Raw genomic sequence first — 27,370 nt, 5'->3', positions numbered from 1 at the left:
AATGATGAAAAACTTGGCGCTATAGTATGCCGTACGATATGGGATATAGCCCATGGTCCAAAATGATGAGAAACGAGGCTAACTTTTTTTTTCAAAATTTCAAAAAACATGGGCTATAACCCATCGTTTTTGTCATTTCGTCATTTTTTTTAAATCGTCAAAAATGATGAAAAACGGCGTGCCATAGTATGCCGTACGATATGGGCTATAGCCCACGGTCCAAAATGATGAGAAACGAGGCTAACTTTTTTTTTCAAAATTTCAAAAAACATGGGCTAAAACGTTTTTGTCATTTTTGGCATACTATAGCGCGCAGTTTTTCATCATTTTTGAAGATTTGAAAAAAATGATGAAATGACAAAAACGATGGGTTATAGCCCATGTTTTTTGAATTTTGGAAAAAAAAGTTAGCCTCGTTTCTCATCATTTTGGACCATGGGCTATAGCCCATATCGTACGGCATACTATAGCGCGCCGTTTTTCATCATTTTTGACGATTTAAAAAAGAATGACGAAATGACAAAAACGATGGGTTATAGCCCATGTTTTTTGAAATTTTGAAAAAAAAAGTTAGCCTCGTTTCTCATCATTTTGGACCGTGGGCTATAGCCCATATCGTACGGCATACTATAGCGCGCCGTTTTTCATCATTTTTGACGATTTGAAAAAAATGACAAAATGACAAAAACGATGGGTTATAGCCCATGTTTTTTGAAATTTTGAAAAAAAAAGTTAGCCTCGTTTCTCATCATTTTGGACCGTGGGCTATAGCCCATATCGTACGGCATACTATAGCGCGCCGTTTTTCATCATTTTTGAGGATTTGAAAAAAATGACGAAATGACAAAAACGATGGGTTATAGCCCATGTTTTTTGAAATTTTGAAAAAAAAAGTTAGCCTCGTTTCTCATCATTTTGGACCGTGGGCTATAGCCCATATCGTACGGCATACTATAGCGCGCCGTTTTTCATCATTTTTGACGATTTAATAAAAATGACGAAATGACAAAAACGATGGGTTATAGCCCATGTTTTTTGAAATTTTGAAAAAAAAGGTTATCCTCGTTTCCCATCATTTTGGACCATGGGCTATAGGCCATATCGTACGGCATACTATGGCACGCCGTTTTTCATCATTTTTGACGATTTGAAAAAAATGACGAAATGACAAAAACGATGGGTTATAGCCCATGTTTTTTGAAATTTTGAAAAAAAAAGTTAGCCTCGTTTCTCATCATTTTGGACCATGGGCTATAGCCCATATCGTACGGCATACTATAGCGCGCAGTTTTTCATCATTTTTGAAGATTTGAAAAAAATGACGAAATGACAAAAACGATGGGTTATAGCCCATGTTTTTTGAAATTTTGAAAAAAAAAGTTAGCCTCGTTTCTCATCATTTTGGACCATGGGCTATAGCCCATATCGTACGGCATACTATAGCGCGCCGTTTTTCATCATTTTTGACGATTTAAAAAAAATGACGAAATGACAAAAACGATGGGTTATAGCCCATGTTTTTTGAATTTTGGAAAAAAAAGTTAGCCTCGTTTCTCATCATTTTGGACCATGGGCTATAGCCCATATCGTACGGCATACTATAGCGCGCCGTTTTTCATCATTTTTGACGATTTAAAAAAAATGACGAAATGACAAAAACGATGGGTTATAGCCCATGTTTTTTGAAATTTTGAAAAAAAAAAGGTAGCCTCGTTTCTCATCATTTTGGACCGTGGGCTATAGCCCATATCGTACGGCATACTATAGCGCGCCGTTTTTCATCATTTTTGACGATTTAAAAAAAATGACGAAATGACAAAAACGATGGGTTATAGCCCATGTTTTTTGAAATTTTGAAAAAAAAAGTTAGCCTCGTTTCTCATCATTTTGGACCGTGGGCTATAGCCCATATCGTACGGCATACTATGGCACGCCGTTTTTCATCATTTTTGACGATTTGAAAAAAATGACAAAATGACAAAAACGATGGGTTATAGCTCATGTTTTTTGAAATTTTGAAAAAAAAAGTTAGCCTCGTTTCTCATCATTTTGGACCATGGGCTATAGCCCATATCGTACGGCATACTATAGCGCGCCGTTTTTCATTATTTTTGACGATTTTAAAAAAATGACGAAATGACAAAAACGATGGGTTATAGCCCATGTTTTTTGAAATTTTGAAAAAAAAAGTTAGCCTCGTTTCTCATCATTTTGGACCGTGGGCTATAGCCCATATCGTACGGCATACTATAGCGCGCAGTTTTTCATCATTTTTGAAGATTTGAAAAAAATGACGAAATGACAAAAACGATGGGTTATAGCCCATGTTTTTTGAAATTTTGAAAAAAAAAGTTAGCCTCGTTTCTCATCATTTTGGACCATGGGCTATAGCCCATATCGTACGGCATACTATAGCGCGCAGTTTTTCATCATTTTTGAAGATTTGAAAAAAATGACGAAATGACAAAAACGATGGGTTATAGCCCATGTTTTTTGAAATTTTGAAAAAAAAAGTTAGCCTCGTTTCTCATCATTTTGGACCATGGGCTATAGCCCATATCGTACGGCATACTATAGCGCGCCGTTTTTCATCATTTTTGACGATTTAAAAAAAATGACGAAATGACAAAAACGATGGGTTATAGCCCATGTTTTTTGAATTTTGGAAAAAAAAGTTAGCCTCGTTTCTCATCATTTTGGACCATGGGCTATAGCCCATATCGTACGGCATACTATAGCGCGCCGTTTTTCATCATTTTTGACGATTAAAAAAAAATGACGAAATGACAAAAACGATGGGTTATAGCCCATGTTTTTTGAAATTTTGAAAAAAAAAAGTTAGCCTCGTTTCTCATCATTTTGGACCGTGGGCTATAGCCCATATCGTACGGCATACTATGGCACGCCGTTTTTCATCATTTTTGACGATTTCAAAAAAATGACGAAATGACAAAAACGATGGGTTATAGCCCATGTTTTTTGAAATTTTGAAAAAAAAAGTTAGCCTCGTTTCTCATCATTTTGGACCATGGGCTATAGCCCATATCGTACGGCATACTATAGCGCGCCGTTTTTCATTATTTTTGACGATTTTTAAAAAATGACAAAATGACAAAAACGATGGGTTATAGCCCATGTTTTTTGAAATTTTGAAAAAAAAAGTTAGCCTCGTTTCTCATCATTTTGGACCGTGGGCTATAGCCCATATCGTACGGCATACTATGGCACGCCGTTTTTCATCATTTTTGACGATTTAAAAAAAATGATGAAATGACAAAAACGATGGGTTATAGCCCATGTTTTTTGAAATTTTGAAAAAAAAAGTTAGCCTCGTTTCTCATCATTTTGGACCGTGGGCTATAGCCCATATCGTACGGCATACTATAGCGCGCCGTTTTTCATCATTTTTGACGATTTAAAAAAAATGACGAAATGACAAAAACGATGGGTTATAGCCCATGTTTTTTGAAATTTTGAAAAAAAAAGTTAGCCTCGTTTCTCATCATTTTGGACCGTGGGCTATAGCCCATATCGTACGGCATACTATGGCACGCCGTTTTTCATCATTTTTGACGATTTAAAAAAAATGACGAAATGACAAAAACGATGGGTTATAGCCCATGTTTTTTGAAATTTTGAAAAATAAAGTTAGCCTCGTTTCTCATCATTTTGGACCGTGGGCTATAGCCCATATCGTACGGCATACTATGGCACGCCGTTTTTCATCATTTTTGACGATTTGAAAAAAATGACGAAATGACAAAAACGATGGGTTATAGCCCATGTTTTTTGAAATTTTGAAAAAAAAAAGTTAGCCTCGTTTCTCATCATTTTGGACCATGGGCTATAGCCCATATCGTACGGCATACTATAGCGTGCCGTTTTTCATCATTTTTGACGATTTGAAAAAAATGACAAAATGACAAAAACGATGGGTTATAGCCCATGTTTTTTTAAATTAAAAAAAAAAAAGTTAGCCTCGTTTCTCATCATTTTGGACCGTGGGCTATAGCCCATATCGTACGGCATACTATAGCGCGCCGTTTTTCATCATTTTTGAGGATTTAAAAAAAATGACGAAATGACAAAAACGATGGGTTATAGCCCATGTTTTTTGAAATTTTGAAAAAAAAAGTTAGCCTCGTTTCTCATCATTTTGGACCATGGGCTATAGCCCATATCGTACGGCATACTATAGCGCGCTGTTTTTCATCATTTTTGACGATTTGAAAAAAATGACAAAATGACAAAAACGATGGGTTATAGCCCATGTTTTTTGAAATTTTGAAAAAAAAAGTTAGCCTCGTTTCTCATCATTTTGGACCGTGGGCTATAGCCCATATCGTACGGCATACTATAGCGCGCCGTTTTTCATCATTTTTGACGATTTAAAAAAAATGACGAAATGACAAAAACGATGGGTTATAGCCCATGTTTTTTGAAATTTTGAAAAAAAAAGTTAGCCTCGTTTCTCATCATTTTGGACCGTGGGCTATAGCCCATATCGTACGGCATACTATGGCACGCCGTTTTTCATCATTTTTGACGATTTGAAAAAAATGACGAAATGACAAAAACGATGGGTTATAGCCCATGTTTTCAGCCCATTCCCTACTGCGGTATGAAATGATGGGATTTCAAAGTATCGTCTTTCGTCTGTAATATGTTTGTATTGTTGAGACAGTCACAATGAATGAACTGCCTATATGTCCAACAGATGGCGTAGTTTCACGTGAATTAACATGTATCATGTCTTCTATCACTTCTCCATATAAACACTCATTCGGAATGACCATTTCCCATGTAAACTCGCGGCAAAAAACATTACATCGGATGTATTTTATTCGGAAGTATTTATTCGGAATGATCACCCTTCATGTAAACGTAGCCAATGTTAACGACGGATCTCCCCTCAGCTGCGCTGGTGATGGAGGAGCTCAACCCGTACACCAAGATCAGCCCGGCGCTGGCGTCGGGGCGCCAGTCTGCGGGCGCCGTGCTGGGCATCGTCTTCCTGCTGCTGCTCATCATGGCGCTGCTGGGCCTGGTGGTGTGGTTCCGCTACAGACGCACGGAGAAGAGACACCATGTGCCCACTGTCAGCTACACCCCCACCCTGCACATCAACACCACCGACTACTCCCTCTCTGGTGAGACCACCATGTTCGGTTGTGATATGCAGTGACCGCTTTCTCCTCCAGGTGGCTTGCATTGTGTAGCGGTAGTAGTGGCTCAGAGGCTCTGCCTGATGACCTAAAGCATAATATCTCCACTGACCAAGGAGGAATTCACCTTTGGGCTAGAGGTTAAGATGTTTGGCCTTAGTGTCCCTTTCCTGCGCATGAGACCAGGCTTCAAATCCTGGGTGTTACAGTGACAATGTGCCATTTCTCCAATGGGGCGATTGAGGTTGTTTTTGACGACTCTAGTTTGGTTTGCAATCTGCATATGTGTCCCTTGGATGTGTGTCTGTCTGTGTGCGTGCGTGCATGTGTGTGTGTATGTGTGTAGCAGTGATGTCTCCTGTGGTAATAGCAGGGTTGGCGTGTGCAGACTCGGCTCCCACTAACATCTCAGCAGGGGGGCATGGCTTCTCTAACCCCGCCTACCACACCCTGGGGCCGCCGTGCTCCTACGCAGCACCCTACGCCACGCCCCACAAGAGGACCACCCCCGCCAAGGTAGGTTTCACCACTAAACGCAACAAGCTGGCTTGGGAAGTCACTTGGAATTCTGCCAATGTCATAATAGATAGATAGATAGCCTTGCATATAAAGCAGCCTTGCTCAAAAGAAAAAGAAAAAGTTAACACAAATATATGACAAAAAAAAGTATTACACTTAAAAATAAAAGAAACATTAAAAAATAGAACAGTCTAAGCACGAGGGAGCCGAGATTTTTCCATAACTTTTTTCATGACAATTTTTAAGTTGCTCGATTCAGTATTTGATATTCATTTTACTTCAGAGCCCGGGCAGATGTATTTATAGATAGATAGATGAAAACAGTAAATGGAAAACCATGAAAAGTGCCAGTGCATTGTATGAAATTGACAAATACAGAATAATACTTATATTTGGCAATCTTTTTGGCTAAAATATCTATTACAGTTATGCTATAGTTGCAAGATTAGACATTATTGTGTGCATTTGGCTCATTTGTTGCAGCTCAAGGCAAAGCGGAGGTACAGGAACAGTGCTCCAGACTGGGGAACGTACTGTAACCTCAACGAGTTGGGTGAGTGGTCCGTCCGTCACTAAATTTATAATAATAATAAATAATAATAATAATAATAATTGGGTTATGATGTCACCCTGTCATTGTGTCCCGTAGGAGTGTACCGCCGGGACAGACGGTGCAGCTACCACGTGGAGCAGCGCTACAGAGGTACTGCTCTGAATGTAGTCATCCTTTGTTGTAGTTGTACTTTATTAAGGTGTTGTAGTCCTACAGAGTTCTACTTTATTAAGGTGTTGTAGTCCTACAGAGTTCTACTTTATTAAAGTGTTGTAGTCCTACAGAGTTCTAGTTTATTAAGGTGGTGTAGTCCTACAGAGTTCTACTTTATTAAGGTGTTGTAGTCCTACAGAGTTCTACTTTATTAAGGTGTTGTAGTCCTACAGAGTTCTAGTTTATTAAGGTGTTGTGTTGTAGTCCTACAGAGTTCTACTTTATTAAGGTGTTGTAGTCCTACAGAGTTCTAGTTTATTAAGGTGTTGTGTTGTAGTCCTACAGAGTTCTACTTTATTAAGGTGTTGTAGTCCTACAGAGTTCTAGTTTATTAAGGTGTTGTGTTGTAGTCCTACAGAGTTCTACTTTATTAAGGTGTTGTAGTCCGACTCCTACATAGTTCTACTTTATTAAGGTGTTGTAGTCCTACAGAGTTCTACTTTGTTAAGGTGTTGTAGTCCTACAGAGTTCTACTTTGTTAAGGTGTTGTAGTCCTACAGAGTTCTACTTTGTTAAGGTGTTGTAGTTCTACAGAGTTCTACTTTATTACGGTGTTGTAGTCCTACAGAGTTCTACTTTGTTACGGTGTTGTAGTCCTACAGAGCTCTACTTTATTAAGGTGTTGTAGTCCTACAGAGTTCTACTTTGTTAAGGTGTTGTAGTCCTACAGAGTTCTACTTTATTAAGGTGTTGTAGTCCTACAGAGTTCTACTTTATTAAGGTGTTGTAGTCCGACTCCTACATAGTTCTACTTTATTAAGGTGTTGTAGTCCTACAGAGTTCTACTTTGTTAAGGTGTTGTAGTCCTACAGAGTTCTACTTTGTTAAGGTGTTGTAGTCCTACAGAGTTCTACTTTGTTAAGGTGTTGTAGTTCTACAGAGTTCTACTTTATTACGGTGTTGTAGTCCTACAGAGTTCTACTTTGTTACGGTGTTGTAGTCCTACAGAGTTCTACTTTATTACGGTGTTGTAGTCCTACAGAGTTCTACTTTGTTACGGTGTTGTAGTCCTACAGAGCTCTACTTTATTAAGGTGTTGTAGTCCTACAGAGTTCTACTTTGTTAAGGTGTTGTAGTCCTACAGAGTTCTACTTTATTAAGGTGTTGTAGTCCTACAGAGTTCTACTTTATTAAGGTGTTGTAGTCCGACTCCTACATAGTTCTACTTTATTAAGGTGTTGTAGTCCTACAGAGTTCTACTTTGTTAAGGTGTTGTAGTCCTACAGAGTTCTACTTTGTTAAGGTGTTGTAGTCCTACAGAGTTCTACTTTGTTAAGGTGTTGTAGTTCTACAGAGTTCTACTTTATTACGGTGTTGTAGTCCTACAGAGTTCTACTTTGTTACGGTGTTGTAGTCCTACAGAGTTCTACTTTATTAAGGTGTTGTAGTCCTACAGAGTTCTACTTTGTTAAGGTGTTGTAGTCCTACAGAGTTTGTTAAGATGTTGTAGACTATAGCTTTACTTTGTTAAGGTGGTGACCTGTGATGAATCAGCTGAATTACTTATGTAGGCGAGCTGCGAGCACAGAGAACAAGTTGACACCAGTCAGGCAGTATCACACGACAAGTTCTGAAGTTGATTAAAAACACAGAGCATGTACAGTACTTACAGTACTTAATTCACATTACATGACCTGAAGATATGAGTCACAACAGACACAGATATAGAAAGTGACAGCAACTTAGTGTATGTATAAGTAGATGATGTTTTATTGGTATGTTTGGCCCGATAAAGCAGTGGGCTATATCACAACAAGGACAGTCCATCTGTACGCTTACACAGATGAGTGTAAATCATTACTTTACTAGTACATTGTAATTCAGATACAGGTCAAACCCAACAGGTAACTGTTCAGCCAGTCATCCAACCCCAGTACTAGATCTATAAACACCATGAAACACGTGTTGATCTGCAGGCTTTCAAGTGGACCTGCAACATAATGTTGCATGCATAAGCAACCACACATACGGCACAGCGTTACATAGAATAGATGATGGAAAAGAATATATCTTTCGATCATTTGTCTGGGAAATAACTTTGTGATCGTGAAAAATCATATCGTGAACCATCGTGAGTTGTGTGTATCATTACATGCCTAGTGAGTAGATGCTGACAGTGGACAGTCGGTCCAGCAGACATGCTGGTGAATGTGAATACCGTACATTCAGCCTCAAGATAACATTGAAAAGAAAACATTATTATTATAATGTTCTAATATTTTTGACACTGCTGCCATGCATGAAAGCCATATGTCCATGTGTTGACCTGTGTCTGTCTGTCTTTCTGCAGGACCAGAGCGTGTCTCTCCTCGGTGTGTGTTCCCTCTCCAGCGGCCTCACACTCCTCTCTCTCCTGGGGTCTTTTGTCTCCTGCATTGCCCCCCCTCCCTTAAACACATGAACCCTAGCATGAATCCATCTGCTGGGGCCAAACGGCAGCACTCCTCACCGCTGCCATCAGGCAGAAAACCTCTTATCTCCATATTCAAACCTTTTGCGTGTTTTTCTTTTTCACAAATTGGTGCTATACTTGATCATACTGCAGGTCGGGTAAATGACATGTGGAGGTTTTAAGACAAGTGGTTAAGCTGAATTTATACTACTTGGGCCTCGTGAGAACTGAGTATAAGTACTACACCAACTCGCTCCCTAACAGTCCTGGAATTCTCTCCCTCATCACACGTTGTTGAATGCTGCTTATGTCTATTTTCTCTGCTGTGTATTCACCTTATATTTTATTTTCTCTGCTGTGTATCCACCCGTGTTTATTTTCTCTGCTGTTTATTTCCCGTTCAATGTCTCCTGATGCTCACATGCTTTTGGAATTGCTTTCCCTGTATCGATTTCAGCTACCTGTGTCTTTCCAGATGTGTCAACAATAAGTCTCATGCTCATAATTAAGAGACATGGAATGTTATGCCACTGTATGCAACCTCGTCCTGCTTTTTACTGTGTAATAATATGTTGTGTAAACAAATGCTATTTGTACTACATTGAAGCAGTATACATATGCTGGTATTTAAAAGCTGTTAAGTAAAAGCCATAATACCTAAGATAGAGGTTCTCATTTTCAGGTCAAGGACCAGCATATTGATGTATTTAGCCACGGGCTACATTTGAAAAAAATTTGTGCCTAGAGACTTAATTGATTTATATATATTTATTTACAAATACCTTACCTTGGCCTAACAATGGCCTAACCTAAATAATTAGTATAATGGGGGGTTAGGGGTTTTGTGGCGTAATATATACGATGTGGTCCTTGGAAATTAAGTTTGACAACCACTAACAAACCCTATACCCTGTACACTGTGTGTGTGTGTGTGTGTGTGTGTGTGTGTGTGTGTGTGTGTGTGTGTGTGTGTGTGTGTGTGTGTGTGGTGCGTGTGCCTTGCATCCATACAGACTACATGAAGAGCGCCCGCTCCAGCACCTGCTCCCTGAACAGTGAGAACCCGTACGCCACCATCAACGACCCGCCTCCTCCCGGCCAGGCTTCCAATAAGAACGCCGAGAGCAGCTACGTGGAGATGAAGTCCCCGGCTCGCCGCGACAACCAGGCCTACTGCCGCTCCAACGCTGCGGTGGTCACCACCACCACCAGCACCGCTCCTGTCAAGAACGTCTATGACATGGGTGAGTTTAGTAACTGTACTAAACTCATTGACCGCCAACAACCCCATCTGATGTCTGAAAAAGGTAATCCAGGACCGCCGACCAGTCTATTAACATGGCGAGACTCTTAGTTTGAAAGCCGTTTCACTCAGAAGCCGAGAGTCAGGACGTGAATTATCGCTACAGTATGTAACGGGTGCTACGTTGTATTATTGACCTATTTCCAAAAATCTGAACTAACCCTTTAAAAGACGACTTCACCCAGCACAACCAAACACAAACAAACCTAAAATGACTTGTCTTTTAGTTCTACTAGATCTCTTCTCCACTAGTCCCTCCTTAATATTTAGTCTAGTTTTTATTTGTTGATATATATTTAGTCATCAGACAGTGAAATAAAATGTAGTCATTGACGAAATCAACACTTAACACATACAATCTCTGTGTCGTTGCAGAGCCCACCATCAGCGTGGTCCAGAGCTCCAACGGCATGGTGGTTCCCAGCTACCCCCAGAACCCCTACGACCTGCCCAGGAACAGCCACATCCCTGCCCACTACGACCTGCTGCCCATGAGGCACACCCCACCGCTGCCCGGGAGCCCCACCAGCTCCCTGCTCTAAAGCAGATGGATCTCAGACATGTTCATGTCAAGGACCCCCATATTGATGATGTATATTTGGCTGCGGACAACCCCCCACCTGAAAGGAGTTTGTGCCAGAGAAGGGATAGAAGATTGGTGTTTAAAATGCTCAAAATAATTCCACATTAAAACGTAAAAACGTGGCACAATGCAACGCTTTGTATTATGATAACCAATTTAGCTGGAGAGTGGAGACCCCCCACTGGAACCCCTTCAAGGAGCCCTGGGGTCCCCAGACCCCACTTTGAGAACCACTTCTCTAGACAAGACTAGGCCTAGATTGTGTGCGCTTGTATAAAATAGCCTATGTACAAGGATAAACGTGGTTAACACAGTAAAAAAGAAAATAAATGCTATGTTAACTAATTTCACTGAGGACCCCTCAAGGACCCCAGGGGGTCCCTGGACCCCACTTCGAGAACCACTTCTATAGACCTATATGCCTAACCTAGACCACCTCCCTGCTGGCGTCCACAATGCATTGTGACTGTGATGGTCAATGAGCCTCTGTCTGGACATAACGGGGATGAGTGGGACAACACAGCCATATAACCTCACGTTGGCACCGGACGGCCATACATTATGGTGTTTACTGTAACTGATGTACAATTGTACATGTACTGTATAGGACAAGACTATGAACTGTGGACATAACACAAAGTTCAATTCAGTTTGGGACAACAAAAAAAGGTACATACATTGTGCAATTTGGGCAAGACATAATCACAAAGGGAAAAGGTCCAAGGCACAAGTTGTCAAGTCCATTTGACATAAAGAAGAGTCCAAGATGCTGGAAAAGGGGACAGAAGCATAATACCCCTGGCTCATTTAGCAAAGAATAGAAATAAAGAAATGATAGTTACAATCAGTTGACACTAGTGATTATTTCACACTTAAAAATACATCATGTTATTTATTTACACACATTTGTATGGCATACCCTCCCACATGTGACCCTAGCTCTCTCATACACACACTCACAACTATCTCTCTCTCAAAGAAGAAGGCATTGGAACTTTGACGTTCTTAACGGTTTTGTCTACTGCTTGCTTTCTACAGCAGTGGTTCTCAATCGTTAAGGACCCCCATAACTCTTGAGAGCGTACAAAATGGAAGGTTAATTTGGTTCCATTTGTACACTCTCAGAGTTACAGACCTGTAAGGGACTATTTAAAGCACCTGAGGGTCCTGGAAAACTAGTAAACTATGAATCAGTATTGGTTTGGTCCAGTATTGTGAGCTGTGACGGTAAACTATGAACATCAGTATTGGCTTGGTGAACTTTGGTTCAGTATTGTGACAAGAAATACTGATGCAAGAGGAACATAACGAACTGCAACGTTCTCAGGCTGGAGAACTGAACAATTATGTGCATAGTTCTGCAATTGTTTTTACACTGTTTCTTATTTATTGTTTACATAAAAGGTCCTGTATTTTCTCTGAAATTACCATTTTTGTATGTAATGTATAAAAAATATAAAAAGAAAACACACACACACAGGATAGCCACATCCCAATGCTCAGACTTCCATAGGCTACTTCCTAATTTTCTCCGCCGAGCGAAGAGGAGAGGCAAGGAGGGAGGAGAGGAATGGAGGTGGTTGGTTGGTTTTAACCCATTAAAACCGGCAAAGCATGTCATTTTCGATCTTTGCGTTGGCTATTAAAAAAATATACAAAAATATACAAGCTTTGAGAACTACTATAGCAACGGCGATTAGTTGTCACACAGCTGAATCGTTAAATCAGACTCCAAAGGGTTGTCATGTGGAGTCGTAGAATGTACGTCACGCAATCTTCTGTGAAGGAGAGACGTGAAAGGGTACGATGCATCCTGGTCCCCGCTCCGTTCAGCTTGGGGTGCCTTCTCTCCACTAGCTTTCGGCTCCTCCAAAAGCAATTTGTGGGTCACGTTAAGGAGGCGAGGGGCGGCAGAAATCTGAGCATTGGGATTTAGCTTAAGTGTACTTTACACACTAGTATTAATAGAGTTGTTTTAAATCTGTAAATCTAAATGCATGCCAGTGATGAATCAAAGTATAGTAGCTGGGGAATATACCTTCATGACCACTGCTTATTCTTTTTAACCGCATTATATGACTTATTTAAAACATGCTTTGCTGTAATAAATGTTTTATTGCAGCAATGCCTATCATTACTAACACCGTTCTGTCTACAATATTTCTATTCAGTATTTCACTGACATTTTCAAGACAGAATCAGTGAAACCGTTGTAGTTCTTGACATTTCTGTAATCATCATTCTACACTGCTAAAATTACATTCCTGGTACTTGTATTAACCTTAATTGGATTATACATATCTTAAAACAGTGTTTTGCAACAATTTTCATATCCAGAAACCCCAGATTCTTATGTATTCGGACATAATATTAATACATAAAGATTTGTGGGTGCTCAACATAATAATGAATTAATAACGACGACCTAATAATTAGGTCGCAGACCCCCGTCTCAGGCTCACAACGTGCGTCGATGCGACGCATTGTGAGCCTGAAGATTGGCTATTTTCAAATAGCTGAGGTATAAAAAAAAATAGGTTTCAAATAAACTGATATTGATGATATATTTTAGAAATGTTGCTGGGGATCCCCTGGAACCTGCCATGTGAACATGTTCTATATTGTTTGTTTGCAATCACTCCTCATTGTATTTTCTTGTATATTATTGTCTGTCTGTTTTGAACAAAGTCGATGAGTTCATTGCAGATTGTTATCGTTGCTGTCGGGCGGAAACCTTGTATGTCCGAAACGATTACCTTTCAGGAAATGAAAACAAAGAACCTGTGTCCATTTGAAAATATCCGATGAGCTTTAACGTCGGTTGTTTTCGCTCGTTTTTAGAGACACTCTAGTATACGACGGCGTAGGGCATTCGTTGATGAAAAAAAAAAAACATCAGTTGAAATGATTGAGATACAAGGTTTCTGCCCGACAACATGCAGCGTCATTTGTGTCATGTCCTACAGCAAATAAAGTTGCCGTATCTCAGGGAGAGTGGTGTCTATTCGTTATAGTATCCGTTTTATCTGTCATGGTCATAGACACTGTTGCAAAGTAACTAAAGTAAAAAGTAATATTACCTTTTTCCAGTAAGATGCCCTTAGGGCGAGAAGCGACCTAAAGGGCAAGGTCGCGCTGAAACAGAGCTTCTTAATACGGAACAGTTGAGAAGCAGGAGTTCAACTATTAATTTAGTGTCAGTGAGGTCAGATGTGGAGTTGCTGGCCGGCTCCATATCTAGTATGTCACTATGCTAGGCTATGGCCGTTTTTAGCCCAAGGAGAGATTTGGGAAGAAATCTGAAGAGTCTCTCAGTCCATCTGCAGTCTGACTGACACCACATAAACTGAGATTATATGTGAATATAATATCCTGTGTGAAATCAGTATGGACTTGGACATACCGTATTATTGATAAAATGTGTGTTCCCATTTTCAATTTTTTTGTGCTTTTGGGGAACGGAAAAAAGTGGAAAAAAATGTGAAGGTTTATGACTGGTGCGCTTTATTAAGATCAACTGATAACTTAAGATAGAGACACAAATTGTACAATTTATCAATCTGTACAAAACACAAAACTCCCCCCTCACATTCAGCCTTCCAAGTTCTTTGAAATTACATCTTTTCACTTACATCTTTACACTGGAATTACAGTCAGTTATAATGACAGCATATTTCAATATAGTTTAAAAAAAAAAGACAAATTAAAACAATAAAAATAACAGAAATAATGGAGGTATATGAGAAATGATCTTAATTCATTAAAAAAACACATTTGAAATATAATATAAAATAAAAAGATCATTCTCTACGAAATCCAGAAACTGCTAGCCAGTGTGTCGGCAGAGCACAAGCTGGTAATGCCGTCTGTTAGAGAACGCCATTGGCATGGCCAGCCAGGCTCACACACTTCAACAGCTATCCATCTTCTGCCTCTAAACACACATCGACGTTCAGGCATACATATTCAAGTTGTTCCGATACCAGTAAAGCTGCCGATACTGCCTAAAATGCTGGCATCTGTGAGTATGGCAGTCTATGGCTCTATGCCATTCCGATGACTTTAAATTTCTCACATAATTTCATTTAAAGAAATGTTTATGAATGTTTCCGTTAGTTGTTTTTTTACTGTCTTATACTCCATGTACTATTTACATTATTAATTTGCCAATTTGTAGCTGCACAATTATTCACGGAATTTGGATTTATTTCTAGATCTGTGGATGTAAAACTATTTAATTTCTAGGACCACCATAACTGAGTGTACGGTACACATGGAACAGTTCCATGTGTACTGTACAGTTATGGTGGTCCTAGAAATTAAATACTCTCAGAGTTACAGACCCTTTAAGGGTATTGGATTGGTACTGACCGATACGCAAGTCATGGGGATCGGCATCGGGAAAGAGAAACTGGTATCGGTGCATCTCCAATATCACATACAAAACACACACACACACACACACACACACACAGTATGTCTGCCTAACACCGTCATACACCAATATAGCTACAGTAGAACGTGGAAGTTCAACGGAACAAATTCAGGGAGTGGAATAATAGTTTGTTACCATGGCTTTAAAGCTCCATCTATACCTTCGCTCGATAGCGTGGCTTGCCGAAAAGAGCAGATCTTCCAGATTAACCCATTCTGACCGGGAACCCATTTTGGTGTTAGCATTATGTTATGCTTTAGCTATTGAAAAATAACAGATCTACAAGCTCATAGCGCGCCACCGAGTGGCGCGCTACGAGCTTGACATTGAACTGACATTGAACTGACATTTTTAGAATCTGATCTCGGGTCAGAATGGGTTAATCAGACCAGTGTGTCCAGTGGAAACCTCGTTATGAATCTGATCTCAGGTCAGAATGGGTTAACACACTAACACAGTGCGTCACATCAGCTTGAAGAGGTTATTTTCGGCAAGCCACGCCGCCGTGCAACAAAGTACAGATTTAGGCGTAGCCATACCTCAAGGACTTCACTGGTCAGTCTCAGTATCAGCCAACTGATTACACTACTAATTAGTGTGTCATCCTAGCTGGCTATACCTCACCGTCACCGCTAGCAGACTGCATGAAAATAAATGACCATGGCGTGTGGAACTACATAAGGCAAAATGACACAGCGTTTAGAGGGGGGGGGGGGGGGGGGGGCATGCGTTGTGTTGAAGTCAAGAGGCAGCTTGGTGTACATAGGCGTTACGTGATCGTGAACCAGGTCTGTTCGCTGCCCCATGGCTGTCGTTTTTATGTTTAACTAATTGACTAAGTTTAGCCAGTGAAGTTCACAGAATGGGATGAGTTGTGAAGTAGGCACTGTGAAATTAATCTAGCAAGTAAGTACGTTTGTGGGCGGCAATATTTTTTTTGCAACAGCTGCGTACAGAAAGAACTCTCACGAGGAAAGCGTGGACTGACTGAAGCCAGATTTATACTTAGTTTCACGGCGGTGCCGCACGCCAAAAATATCCGTGTTTTCAACTGTGTTTCGGCGAGCGATACAGGCGTGCAATGGATTAATTATGAATGAGGCCTTAGAAGAGACAGCTTGGCAGAGCTAGAAGGGTCAAAAACAAGGTGTGAGGTCACTGAACGTTTGAGAACCACTCATGTAATCTAATGAAGAGTTCCAGTTTTATCATATAAACCTAGACTACAAAAAGTATGTTCACATCAATGACGAAAACAATACTCAGTGTAGGACTTCACGCTCGGGGAAAACCACAAGACCAACTTCTACATTTGCCATTATGCTCGTTTTCTCAGGCCCTCGTCACATCACATGACCTCTTGTGAACATCATAGTTTAATTCAAAAGGAACATGTTTGATTGTATGTAAAGCATCATAGGAATGTCCTGTGGGAATACATCACTATGCAAACTGCTCTAAATAAAACCCCTACATTTGCTATACAGATGGTTGCCATTTTCTGCATAGTCATAGTTGTGTGTTTGCACTAAAACAAAAATGTATGCATAAAGGTAACGTGGAACAGTAAAGCTTAGTGAAGCAAATGCATTCAAATTCAGGTTGTCAACACAAGCAGGAACAGGAGACGGTGTCCTGACCACACTGAGAATGGTGTTATATATATATATATATATATATATATATATATATATATATATATATATAGTTGGGTTTTCATTGGCATGGCGATGGTCTACAAATTCAAATCACCCTGTTGGCAACGGTAGTGTTCTCTAGTCTAGTCCGTCCAGATTGGAATCTTTCACCGGATAAAACATGCAACAATACTGCAGAGTGCCATCTTAAAAAAAAAAACATGCAAAGCTGACCTGAACTTAAGTTGTCACCCACAGTATAAACAAAGTGACAATGCGTTACAAAGCCGCTCGACGCATGCTAGTTTGCTTCAGCCTTTTTTTCCATGACACAAATTTGAAGCTTAGCTAATGCAAAATGTTTCAATGATTAGCTAGCACTTTTATTCACAGCATTCAGATCTATCGTATTAGACTACGGCGACGGAGCACATTCCTACACGGTGCTCAATACATCCAAATGGTTTCCAAAACAGTACATTGCACTAAAGAGGGGGGAAGTACTTGTAGCCTAATGCTTAATTTATGCTCCGTCATACGACGGCTTTGCCAGCCGGATCTACGAACTAACAAGGCGCCACGGAGGTGGCCACTTGTGAGCTTGTACAGTACATACTTTCAGCATGCGACACCGTCGTACGGCCAAGTATAAATCAGCCTTAAAAATGGAGATAAGCTTGTATATAGGAATACACTTCAGAGCATCTTCGGTGTGCTTTTAATTCATATATACCTACTAGTAAATATATGATACAATATAGAGAAGAGGTCGATTTAAAAAAAGGAACACGGAAGGAAATCAACAGGTGAAAAAAGAGGGGAAAAAAGAAGAAAAACAGGAAAATAAATCACATTCGTATATTAAGACGTTTTTGTGACATGTCAGCGCTTTCTACAATAATGACTTCTAAAGTGATAAGAAATGCCGCCCTAAACAGGAAGGGGCTGAGCTTTGTTGTTGATGGACCGGCCGTTCAGTTGGCTTCCTCGATTGGCGTATTTTTTACCTGGGGGGGGAGTGGGGGGGGCATGGAGAGGGGGGGAGGGGGGGTTACGAGGGGACACAGTGGTGCAGAATTCGGATCGAGGCTTCTAAGCGAGGGGCTCCAACTCCTCTCCCCAGCACACCGTACACCGAGGCAGTCTATTTATTATCTTTTTATTGACACCAAAGGTGACCAAATTGTTGATTTTATTTTTCTACTCTTTTTTTTTCTCCAAGGAGATGAGGAGGGTGAGGAGGAGCCGAGAAGAAGAGAGGGAAGGAAGGATTGGGGACTTGTGGATCCTGTGGGAGGGGAGGGGGGGCTAGATGTTCTGACAGCACTGCATCTTTGGTTTGTTCTCAGTGGGCTGCACCTGGATGTTGACCACGTTGTTGCTGGGCGACATGTCGCTCTCCTGACGCTCTGACATCTGCTTCTGGGAGACAATACGGTAGATCTCTGATGGAGGGGAGGGGGAAGGAGCGGTCAGATCAAATGTATTTGCACACACTCGGAGATACAGATCCGTTAAGGGTCCATTACAGGTCTGTAATATCATACAATCTCACGACTGAAAAATCCCCACTATAGCGCGGTTTCCTAAACAATTAACACACCATGTAAAATAATTAAGTTTTAGTAATATTGTTCCTGCTGTTCTACAGAAAGACTGAAATCAGTCGTGGCGACTGAGAACTTTAATCCATGAATGTTGCATATTATAGGCCCTATGATATGGATCCTAGAATCAAAGTTATTTTCAAACTCAGTTTCGCCGACGGACACTTCATACTTGCAAAAACACACGCTGTGTGCGAGTGTGTCAGTGTGTGTGTGTGTGTGTGTGTGTGTGTGTGTGTGTACACATGCCGACTGCGCTGTACAGTGTACACCGTCCGTCAGTGTTCTCCCTTGCTCTATAACGTAGCCTACATTAATCTGCTCCGCCAAAATTCAAGAAACTTAAAAAAAAAAAAAAAAAATTAAGTGAATCCTACTTTGAGTGACGTGCGTCCATTGATGGTAGCATACTCCTTCCTTGTAAACTACATGTTCAAAAACGTATCCAGCAAACAAGTATTGATAAAGCTTTTCTTTTTTTGCCTTGAAAATCATGAAAGGCTGTCGTTTTGCATGGCTCTGCTGTGCTCACTAAAGAACCCCTATAATTTAATATGTATTTGACTGCAGACCCCGATCTGAAAAATATTTGGAGGTTAAATAGATATTTATGATATTCATACATTTAGCTGGGGACCCCCTGGAACTGCTGAACCCCACTTTGAGAACCAAACCAATACCATAGGGTGTAGGTTAATCACTTTTTTTTAAAGTGATTATATTATATATCTATTTTGCGGCATAAATTCACATAAAACCCAGCATATTCCATATAATCAATATTAAATATAATAATAATATCTTTGCTTGAACGTAACCATACAAAATCACACCCGTGTGAAGTGAGGGGCGCTCTGATTGCTATGATTAGGTGATGTAATGATGTAAAACAAACAATGTCAAAACAAACATTAATGGGATTTAATGTTTGTGTTAGGGACAAAACAAACATTAATTTCTCTTCATTGTCAATAGCGTTTTTAAAACAAACATTGAACTAAAAACAAACATTAAACTGAAACTGAAGTGGCCTTAACAGTGAATTCAGTATTTTAGCTGAGACGTGAGCGCCCCCTCCTGAGATACTTCCGGGTACTACTTTTGTGTCCCCATAGAGTTATACTGTGACGCTCCATTGGACTAAATCTGAGACGAAAACAACCACGAAAGTCTCATTTTACCGCTTTCCTCGCAACAACAAAGCTGCGCTGCTCTCCCAAATCTGGCTGTGACAGGCCGTTTGCCCCACATGGAATACTATCGCCATTTTATTTTATTGTGTCAACTAAATGTCTAAATCCTCATTAATGCAAACTAGATTCAACATACTCAAGCCTGCACACATTCTAAATATGCCCCCGAAATATTTTACGGAGCAAATGGACTGTTGCCACCTTCAATAATAATGATAATAATAGTCTTTATTGTCTCCACATCATATACTTTTGTTGTCATGGACATTAATAATTCTACTCGAGTTGGAAGCATTAAGACCCATTTTATCCCTCAATGGCTTCCTTTCTGAAAAATAATATCATTGTAAAAAGATTCACGCGTTTAGATATTCTATTTACAATGAGATGCGGACGGGAGCTGGTGCCACTTGGACTTAAATACTGAATTGTGTGTGTGTGTGTGTGTGTGTGTGTGTGTGTGTGTGTGTGTGTGTGTGTGTGTGTGTGTGTCTCTCATGTGTGAGGCCAAAGTTGGATGTCAGAAAAGGCACACAAACCTGTAAGAATAGTCTGGAATGCTGTCTCTACGTTGGTAGAATCCAGGGCTGACGTCTCCAGGAAAGATAAGCCATTCTTTTCTGCACGGCAGAGCAACAGACACAGTTTTATCAGTATATCACATATTTAGAATTCCACAGATGTCAGGCGAGTGAAAATTATTACGAGAAATATGCAATTGAGAAACCTACACAGCATAATTGCCAGAGCTTCTTCAGTGCATCACACCTAACCCCTTTTCACTGTCTTTTTAATGTTTTTATAGCTTTTAGTGTTTCTTTTTTTATAATAAAGTTGTTTCTATTTTGTTGTTACTTCTGTAAAGCGTTCATATTTTGCGGGAGAGACAGATGAGAAGCAGAAATGAAGCACCAGTATATCGATCCGTTCAAAACCACAGAGAGCGCCCTGGATTAGGAGAGACGAGTCATTCTTTCCACCGCGCTAACAGCTAAGTCAACGGTAAGCTACTTTTAGTGCAGAGCGTAGCATACGGTAGCCGAAAGGCGAACTGCCAAAAGAAAAACAAGGAAAATATTCTGAAGATTCTTATCTCGCCCGGTATCATTGAGGATACGCTAGGACGTCTGAGGACGTCCTATGTACGCGTCGATTGGGACCCCTATGACGTGTGGCAACGTCCTATGTACGGAATCGGTAGTTCTTCTTTATCAATTACATATAGCACATTCCTCCATCATGTCCCTTCCCCCTCCATCAGGTCCAGTGAAGCCAACCTCCTGGTGTCCCCCAGGACCAAGCTCTGTACCTGGGGTGATAAGAGCTTTCTCTGTAGCTGCCCCCTCCCTCTGGAATGCACTCCCCAACCATATTAAAAGATGCACCCTTTCTTCCTTCACAACCGCACTCAAAACTGCTTTTTCCAGCTGATTTTTTTGCACTTCTTTTCTTAGTAAGGTTGAGTATTTAGAAAGACGCTACATAAATCTGAGCTATTATAAATTGAATAATCATAACATAATCTACAGATATAATCGATTATGAAATGGTTAAAATGAAGCCCTTCTTCAGATCCACCACGGCAGCCAAACACCTTTTGTCACAACAACACCACGGTTGCTTGTTTTATGCTGATCTCACCTGCGAATGCCCGCGCCTCGTCGGTGGGCACGGCCCTGAGGTGGCGCAGGTCGCTCTTGTTGCCCACCAGCATGATGACGATGTTGCTGTCGGCGTGGTCCCTGAGCTCCTTGAGCCAGCGCTCCACATTCTCGTAGGTCAGGTGCTTTGCGATGTCATAGACCAGGAGAGCTCCCACCGCCCCGCGGTAATACCTGCACGGAGGGAGAGGACGAAAAAGATTAGATACAGTTAAAGGATACGTTTGGACAAAAATCCACACGAGCCGCCATAGTCTATAACCCCGGTGTCATGATGGTAATCCAGCCTGACATTGCGTCGCGGGTTCGAGTCCCAATCCCGACGACCTTTGCTGCATGTCCCCCATCTCTCTCCCCATTTCCGGTCAGTCTACATCAATAAAAGCATAAAAAGGCCCCAAACATCTTCCAAAATGTATCTGTTTTAATTGGCACTATGACGGCTCGTGTAGGACAACCATAGCATAGTGTGCATACTAGCGTGTAATGACAACTAATAACAGATTAAAACTTTTGACCGCAACAAATAGTGTAAGTACGTATGGGCTCTGCTCTATGGTATGGGCGCTGATTAGGACTGCTGGGGAAACTGGACGACTACTCTGCAGGAGTTGTGTTGGATCACGTAACATAGCGCAGGTAACGCACCCATTGAAATCACAGTAACTAAACGGCATGTAGCTAGTTATTAGCGCAAAAAGTAATTGTTACAGTTGCCCGTTACTTTGCAACGTGTTAGTCCCAACACTCACATTTTTTATTGATAGCTTGAAGTTACTCAGGACCACAATGGAAACAAGCCCTCATGGCTTTCTATCTATGTAAAGCGCTTTGGATAAAGTGCTATATAAATGCACCATTTACATAGTACTACAAAAATAAGGCTTAATCATTCCATCCATCAACGAGTCACCAAGAAAGACCCACACTGTGTAGGCTGTAACATTGCTGTTCCAAATGAAAGTTAGTTAGTTTTGGAAGTGTGCGGGTCATTTTATTTTATACGTCTGATCCAGGGGGGCAGTCAGACAGATATTTTGTGAAGCCACTAAGGAAATCGGGACTTCCTGAAAGTTCATATAATGGCCTGTTGTGGCGCTGTCATTGGGCCCAAAAAACCACATATCTCCATAGAGGTCCATGTATTTGGGCCCAACTTCACCTAGACTGTATTACCTTAATAAACATGGTCATGAATACTTTCTGCTTTCAGTCACTAGTTTAAAGTCTCATTTCTCATGTCATAATATTCTTTTTGGAAAATTATGGTCCCATTTATTTAAAAAAGGACCATAAAGTCGAGTATGTTCTGAAGGGCGTGGCTACCGTTACAGTCTATGATCGGGAGCCACCCCCCGTACGAGTCAAAATAAAAACCAACGAAGAAGAAGGGGGGAAGTCCCGACTCGTTGTCTGGGCCAGCCAATGAGCCAGCTGGGCCCAAACGGATCTAGAAAGATGACGATTTACAATTCAAGGACTGACAGGCTTCATCTTACGTCCATATCAGACCCGGAGAACGCTTTGTACATGTTTTTTTACAGTCTATGGTCTGATCCCTACCTAGTACCTATGCACCCATCACTGAGCTGATCAGGTGTGCATTGTGCATAACACTTTGCTGTTTCCTGTAATTCAAGTTAAGTGGAAATGGTGCTTTGGCATCACAATAGAACGTGTGGAATGGAAAAGTGAGGAAAGGTAAGTGTACCGGTATGTGTATAGCACATTTCAATGCGCCACTTCAACACAAAATATTGGCATTAATGTTAGTTACGGGGGTCTGTGACATGTGACCTGATGCATACCAAACCGGGAGTCCTTGACATTAAAAAATAGGTCTTCAAGAGGGTGTCTGGGGCCCCTAGGGGGTCCTCAGAGGCACAACACGGGGGACGCCAAATAAAAATGATAGGATTTATTTTAATTTTTTTCACATTAGCCACTTGAACCCTAGCTATTCTGAGTGTAACATAGGCCGGAAATAGAAGATCTACAAGCTCACAACGAGAACGGGAAGAGACAAGGCCGGGGGAAACATGCGGGTGGCCTGGTTGTAAAAAAAAAAAGACCGGCAAACTGGGGCCCGCCGACGGCCGGTCCCTGATTTATATATATATATATATATATATATATATAATGCACTTTACATTCCATGGAATCTCAAAGTGCTACAATAGAAATGCATAAAAGAAGAAACATCACGCGATTAAAACAGCACATTTTAACAAGAAAGCCTTGTTAAAAAGGTAGATTTTTTGTTATTTCTCAAATGACAATTGACTGCGGAATATATATAATATACCGGTATATATAGCTAAACTCTAAAATGCAAATGCTTTCCTGGTTTGAATGGGTTAAAAGGGGTTTGAGAACCAGTGTCCGTCTGTACTCACGCTGACGTGATAGCGCGGTAGCGCTCCTGCCCGGCCGTGTCCCAGATCTGAGCCTTCACCGTCTTGCCGTCCACCTGGATGCTGCGCGTGGCGAACTCCACTCCAATGGTGCTTTTGCTCTCCAGGTTGAACTCGTTGCGGGTGAAACGTGACAGCAGGTTACTCTTTCCCACACCCGAGTCACCGATCAAAACCACTGAAAACACACACAATGAAGCCAAGTTAGCCAGCGCCACGACCAGCACAGCGGCAGGAATCTGTTGGTCATTACAGTAAGCAGGGCAGTAGAACAGGGCAGTGGCACACTCAATGTTTCACTGACATTTGGCCGACACCGATATTTAGAAGTTTGAACCTACTTGATCATGTAGGTTGATAGAATAATCAAGAAGCAGATTTTGTTTTAATTATGTAGACAAATATATATAATCGCACATAATCCTGTCTATTATACTTTGTTGAACAATGGTGGCATGCAAACATAGTGAAAATAACAGAACTACAAGCTCACTTAGATTTTATTTATTTTGTAAGTTAATTAGAGTTTCATGCAACAGGACAATAGGTATAGTAGGTTTGAAAGCTGTTTGCATAAGCATAGTTGGTAGAGTAGTATCGAATAGAACACTACAGGAACTAAGCCTGTTCCCTGTTCATAGGACACAGCATATACAGGAACCTGTGGTTAAGGGCTGTGTAGGTAACCGGAAGAGTGGGGAGGACATCTAAACATTGTTAAATGTTAAATTGTCTATTTTTCCCAAATATATTTTTGTATTGGAAAATGGTCTTAAGTTAAGTAAAGTACACATGATTTTGAAAATGCTTGAACATTTGTCACTTTAGGCCAAATTCTTCAACAACTGCTATACAACCTATTAGCCAATCATTAGGGGCCTAAACAAATAGTTGGAGGGTACATTTTAGGTCTTATTATGATGTTTGTAACATGCATGTTCAAATCATGTATACTTTTATTTTTTTAATCAATTCTCAGAAACAAGTACATTCCCAATCAATGTTATTTAATATCTTGTTAACTAAATAAATCACCCAAAAAACATTTGCCAGCTAACTTTGCAGGAAACCGGGGTTCAAATCCAGGGAAGATGAAAGTTACATAGTGCAGCTTTAAACAAATGTAATTCAAATTATAACAACATTAATAATATGACATACTAGTGTATATCCAAACACGCAGACAATATAAGAGTGTTTTGATTTTAGTTTTAGGCATAGTCTCTTGAATAGTTTATTTAGTTTTAGTCACCTGCAATGTTTTAGTGTTAGTCTACTTTTAATCGACTAAATATAAGATTCTAGTTGACTAAATCTACAGTAACCATTTAACTGCCACATACTGTTGTTTGTCAAAACAAGAGCAGGTCTACAAGCTATATCACATGGACATTACAATTACAACGCATTTAGCTTAGAACCGTTGTTCTACTCTACTGGAACTGTAGCAACACCGTCGTACTGCGGGGTTATAAATGAGTCTTTCTTGTTTCTTGTTAGCAACTATCAGCTAACATTAGCCAACAGGTCATTTACTGTCACCGACTCACCATTAACCTAAACGTATATGAAGAATTGCTTCAACATTGCGAGTGCTACATCTTATTATAGTTGGCATCATTCGGCAAAACACAAGAGGTCACAATAACTGATAAATATGTTGAAATACAACTGACAGCTAGCCAGATAGCTAACTAGCAAACAAACTAAAAAAAAACGTTAGCCACCCAAGCTAACCTGGCTAAAGGGACAAATCGCTTAGGTTCTTGGTTTACATATCGGTTTTTACCTTTGAACAAATAATCGTATTCGTCATCTCTGGTCCCCATTGTCCCGCGGAGGAATTAAAAATCCTAGGATGAATTACAAGTCTATTATGAATCAATCTTTGTTGCAGTGAGTCTGCTGCTGCTTCCAGCGAGCTAACGGGATTCTGTTTGGAAAACCCTACTTCCGCGTTGGCTTCTTCTCTACGGATATGGGAGGCTCATTCTCCGTCTATGGGTGAAGGGGGTCAGTAGCGCCTCTCCCGACAGAAAGCGACATGACACTGCAATGTCGCCCATCTCGCCCTCAAAAAGCTGTGTGGTTCTATTATGAAAAAGGATAGGATATCACAATGTAGAAATACTCTGTTACAAGTAAAAGTCTTGTATTTGAAATCTTACTTGAGTAAAAGTGCTAAAGTATTTGGCATAAAAATGTAGCCCAGTTAGTAGGCTACTACTTATAGCCTACTGTTACTGTAGTACTGCAGATTTGCAGCATTACTGTACAATGAGACTCATTGTACAGTAATGCTGCAAATCTGCAGCATCACTTTGAGGGAGGCAACCCATAGGCCTTCCTATATCACATTCACAAATGTGGTGGATTTTGAAGCAATGGATAATAGCAATAAATAGCAATGGATAATAATAATAATAATAATAATAATAATAAAGGTCTTTGCTATTAGTTGGTCTTTAAATTGGCAAACTTGAGACCTTAAAAAGAGCCCAGTGGGTCATCCTTAACCTGTCAAGTTTGACAACACTAAATCACAACTGTGACTACTGTTCATCTCTACTCCTGATTCATTTGTTCAGACAGCAACCAATGTTTTATAACTGAGACCTTGATATATTAATCTAAAGCCTATGTGCCACCCTAGTCTAGTGCACAAAAAAAGGAAGTACACAGAGTATGAGTCACTGAATTTGCAGCCTCTGTACCCACGTTTATATTCTCACATACCTCACGTGATGTCTTCAATTCAAAAGATGACAGTCACTGTATACTATAAGGGAAAATCAGCTAAATGTGTGGCAAATCTGCAAAAAAGAATGCTTACCACTAGCTTTCTTCACAAAAGTGTTCATAATGGTCGAATGGTGTCACCTATCAATTTGATGACAATATATGACAATTTGTTCAAATTTTTGTAAAAAAGTTCTTCATCTTTTAGGTTTTCTGAGCTCCAAACTGAGAAACCAAAAAACTGAACTTTGTGGTTTTCTGAAAAATAGGCTAAAACAAGTGCTGATTTGCCTGTGGACTGTGATGTAACAGTACACGAATCCAATATGACATAACAATTTGCCAGCAGATGTCACTGTTGAGGGATTTTGCCTGTTTTCATTGCAGCTCAAAAGGCTTCAGAACACACAGAGAAAACCCCAGCCCACAGAAAATCAACTGAATGTTCAAAGTTCAGGTTGTTTGGGTGTAATCGAGGTCATAAAATGTTATGAAACCTTTAACAAAATAACATTCTCAAATTGTAATTATGATTTAAATAGCAAGTGACGTGACAATCTAGGCTAGGGGGTCATGATTCTGAATCCATGTGGCCATGGCCGAAATGTACTTTCTGCATAATGAGTAGCCTACTTTCTACTTTTGGGACTTTAAGTAATTATTTATACCAATAGTTTTGTACTTTTAAAGTAAAATTTGAATTCCAGACTTTTACTTGAAACTGGGTTTTGCTACATTGCAGCATTGATACTACAAAATTTGAGTACTTTTCCCACCTTGTATCAGGTGAAACGAGATGCCATGCATTGCATTCGTAGATTTGCATGTCATGCTCTCTCTGTCGCTATTTGAAATGAATAAAAGCAAATAATTAAAAGTTTAAAAAAAAGTTCATTCAATATTTAGACATTTTGTCATTTTGCCTTTTATTAGCCCTTGGAAGGAACGTTAGAAGG

At 40.3% G+C, this 27,370-nt stretch overlaps 2 protein-coding genes across 2 annotated transcripts in view; one reads left to right on the top strand and one right to left on the bottom strand.

The window, feature by feature from the left end:
- Nucleotides 1-13,703, top strand: part of LOC308314125 (uncharacterized protein) — a 105,288-nt gene extending 91,585 nt beyond the window's left edge. The window contains exons 20-22 of the mRNA XM_080761539.1: nucleotides 4,917-5,150; nucleotides 9,856-10,086; nucleotides 10,521-13,703. Of these exons, the coding sequence (XP_080617665.1) occupies nucleotides 4,917-5,150; nucleotides 9,856-10,086; nucleotides 10,521-10,687 (632 nt within the window). The 3' untranslated portion in view covers nucleotides 10,688-13,703. The remainder of the gene's footprint in view (nucleotides 1-4,916; nucleotides 5,151-9,855; nucleotides 10,087-10,520) is intronic.
- Nucleotides 13,704-14,209: 506 nt separating this feature from the next.
- On the bottom strand, nucleotides 14,210-25,605 carry LOC308318356 (ras-related protein Rab-11A). Its single transcript, XM_080767883.1, has 5 exons — nucleotides 25,465-25,605; nucleotides 23,658-23,853; nucleotides 21,242-21,435; nucleotides 20,140-20,220; nucleotides 14,210-18,245 (listed from the first exon to the last, which is right to left on the bottom strand). The coding sequence occupies exons 1-5, from the start codon at nucleotides 25,502-25,504 to the stop codon at nucleotides 18,109-18,111; spliced, it is 648 nt and encodes a 215-aa protein (XP_080624009.1). The 5' UTR covers nucleotides 25,505-25,605; the 3' UTR covers nucleotides 14,210-18,108.
- Nucleotides 25,606-27,370: the final 1,765 nt, after the last annotated feature.

Source organism: Protomyctophum bolini (genome assembly GCF_963924005.1).
Source record: "Protomyctophum bolini genome assembly, chromosome: 1".
In the NCBI taxonomy this organism is placed as follows: domain Eukaryota; kingdom Metazoa; phylum Chordata; class Actinopteri; order Myctophiformes; family Myctophidae; genus Protomyctophum; species Protomyctophum bolini.
Note: the sequence above shows the minus strand (reverse complement) of the source record. Positions and strands in the feature narration are given on the sequence as shown.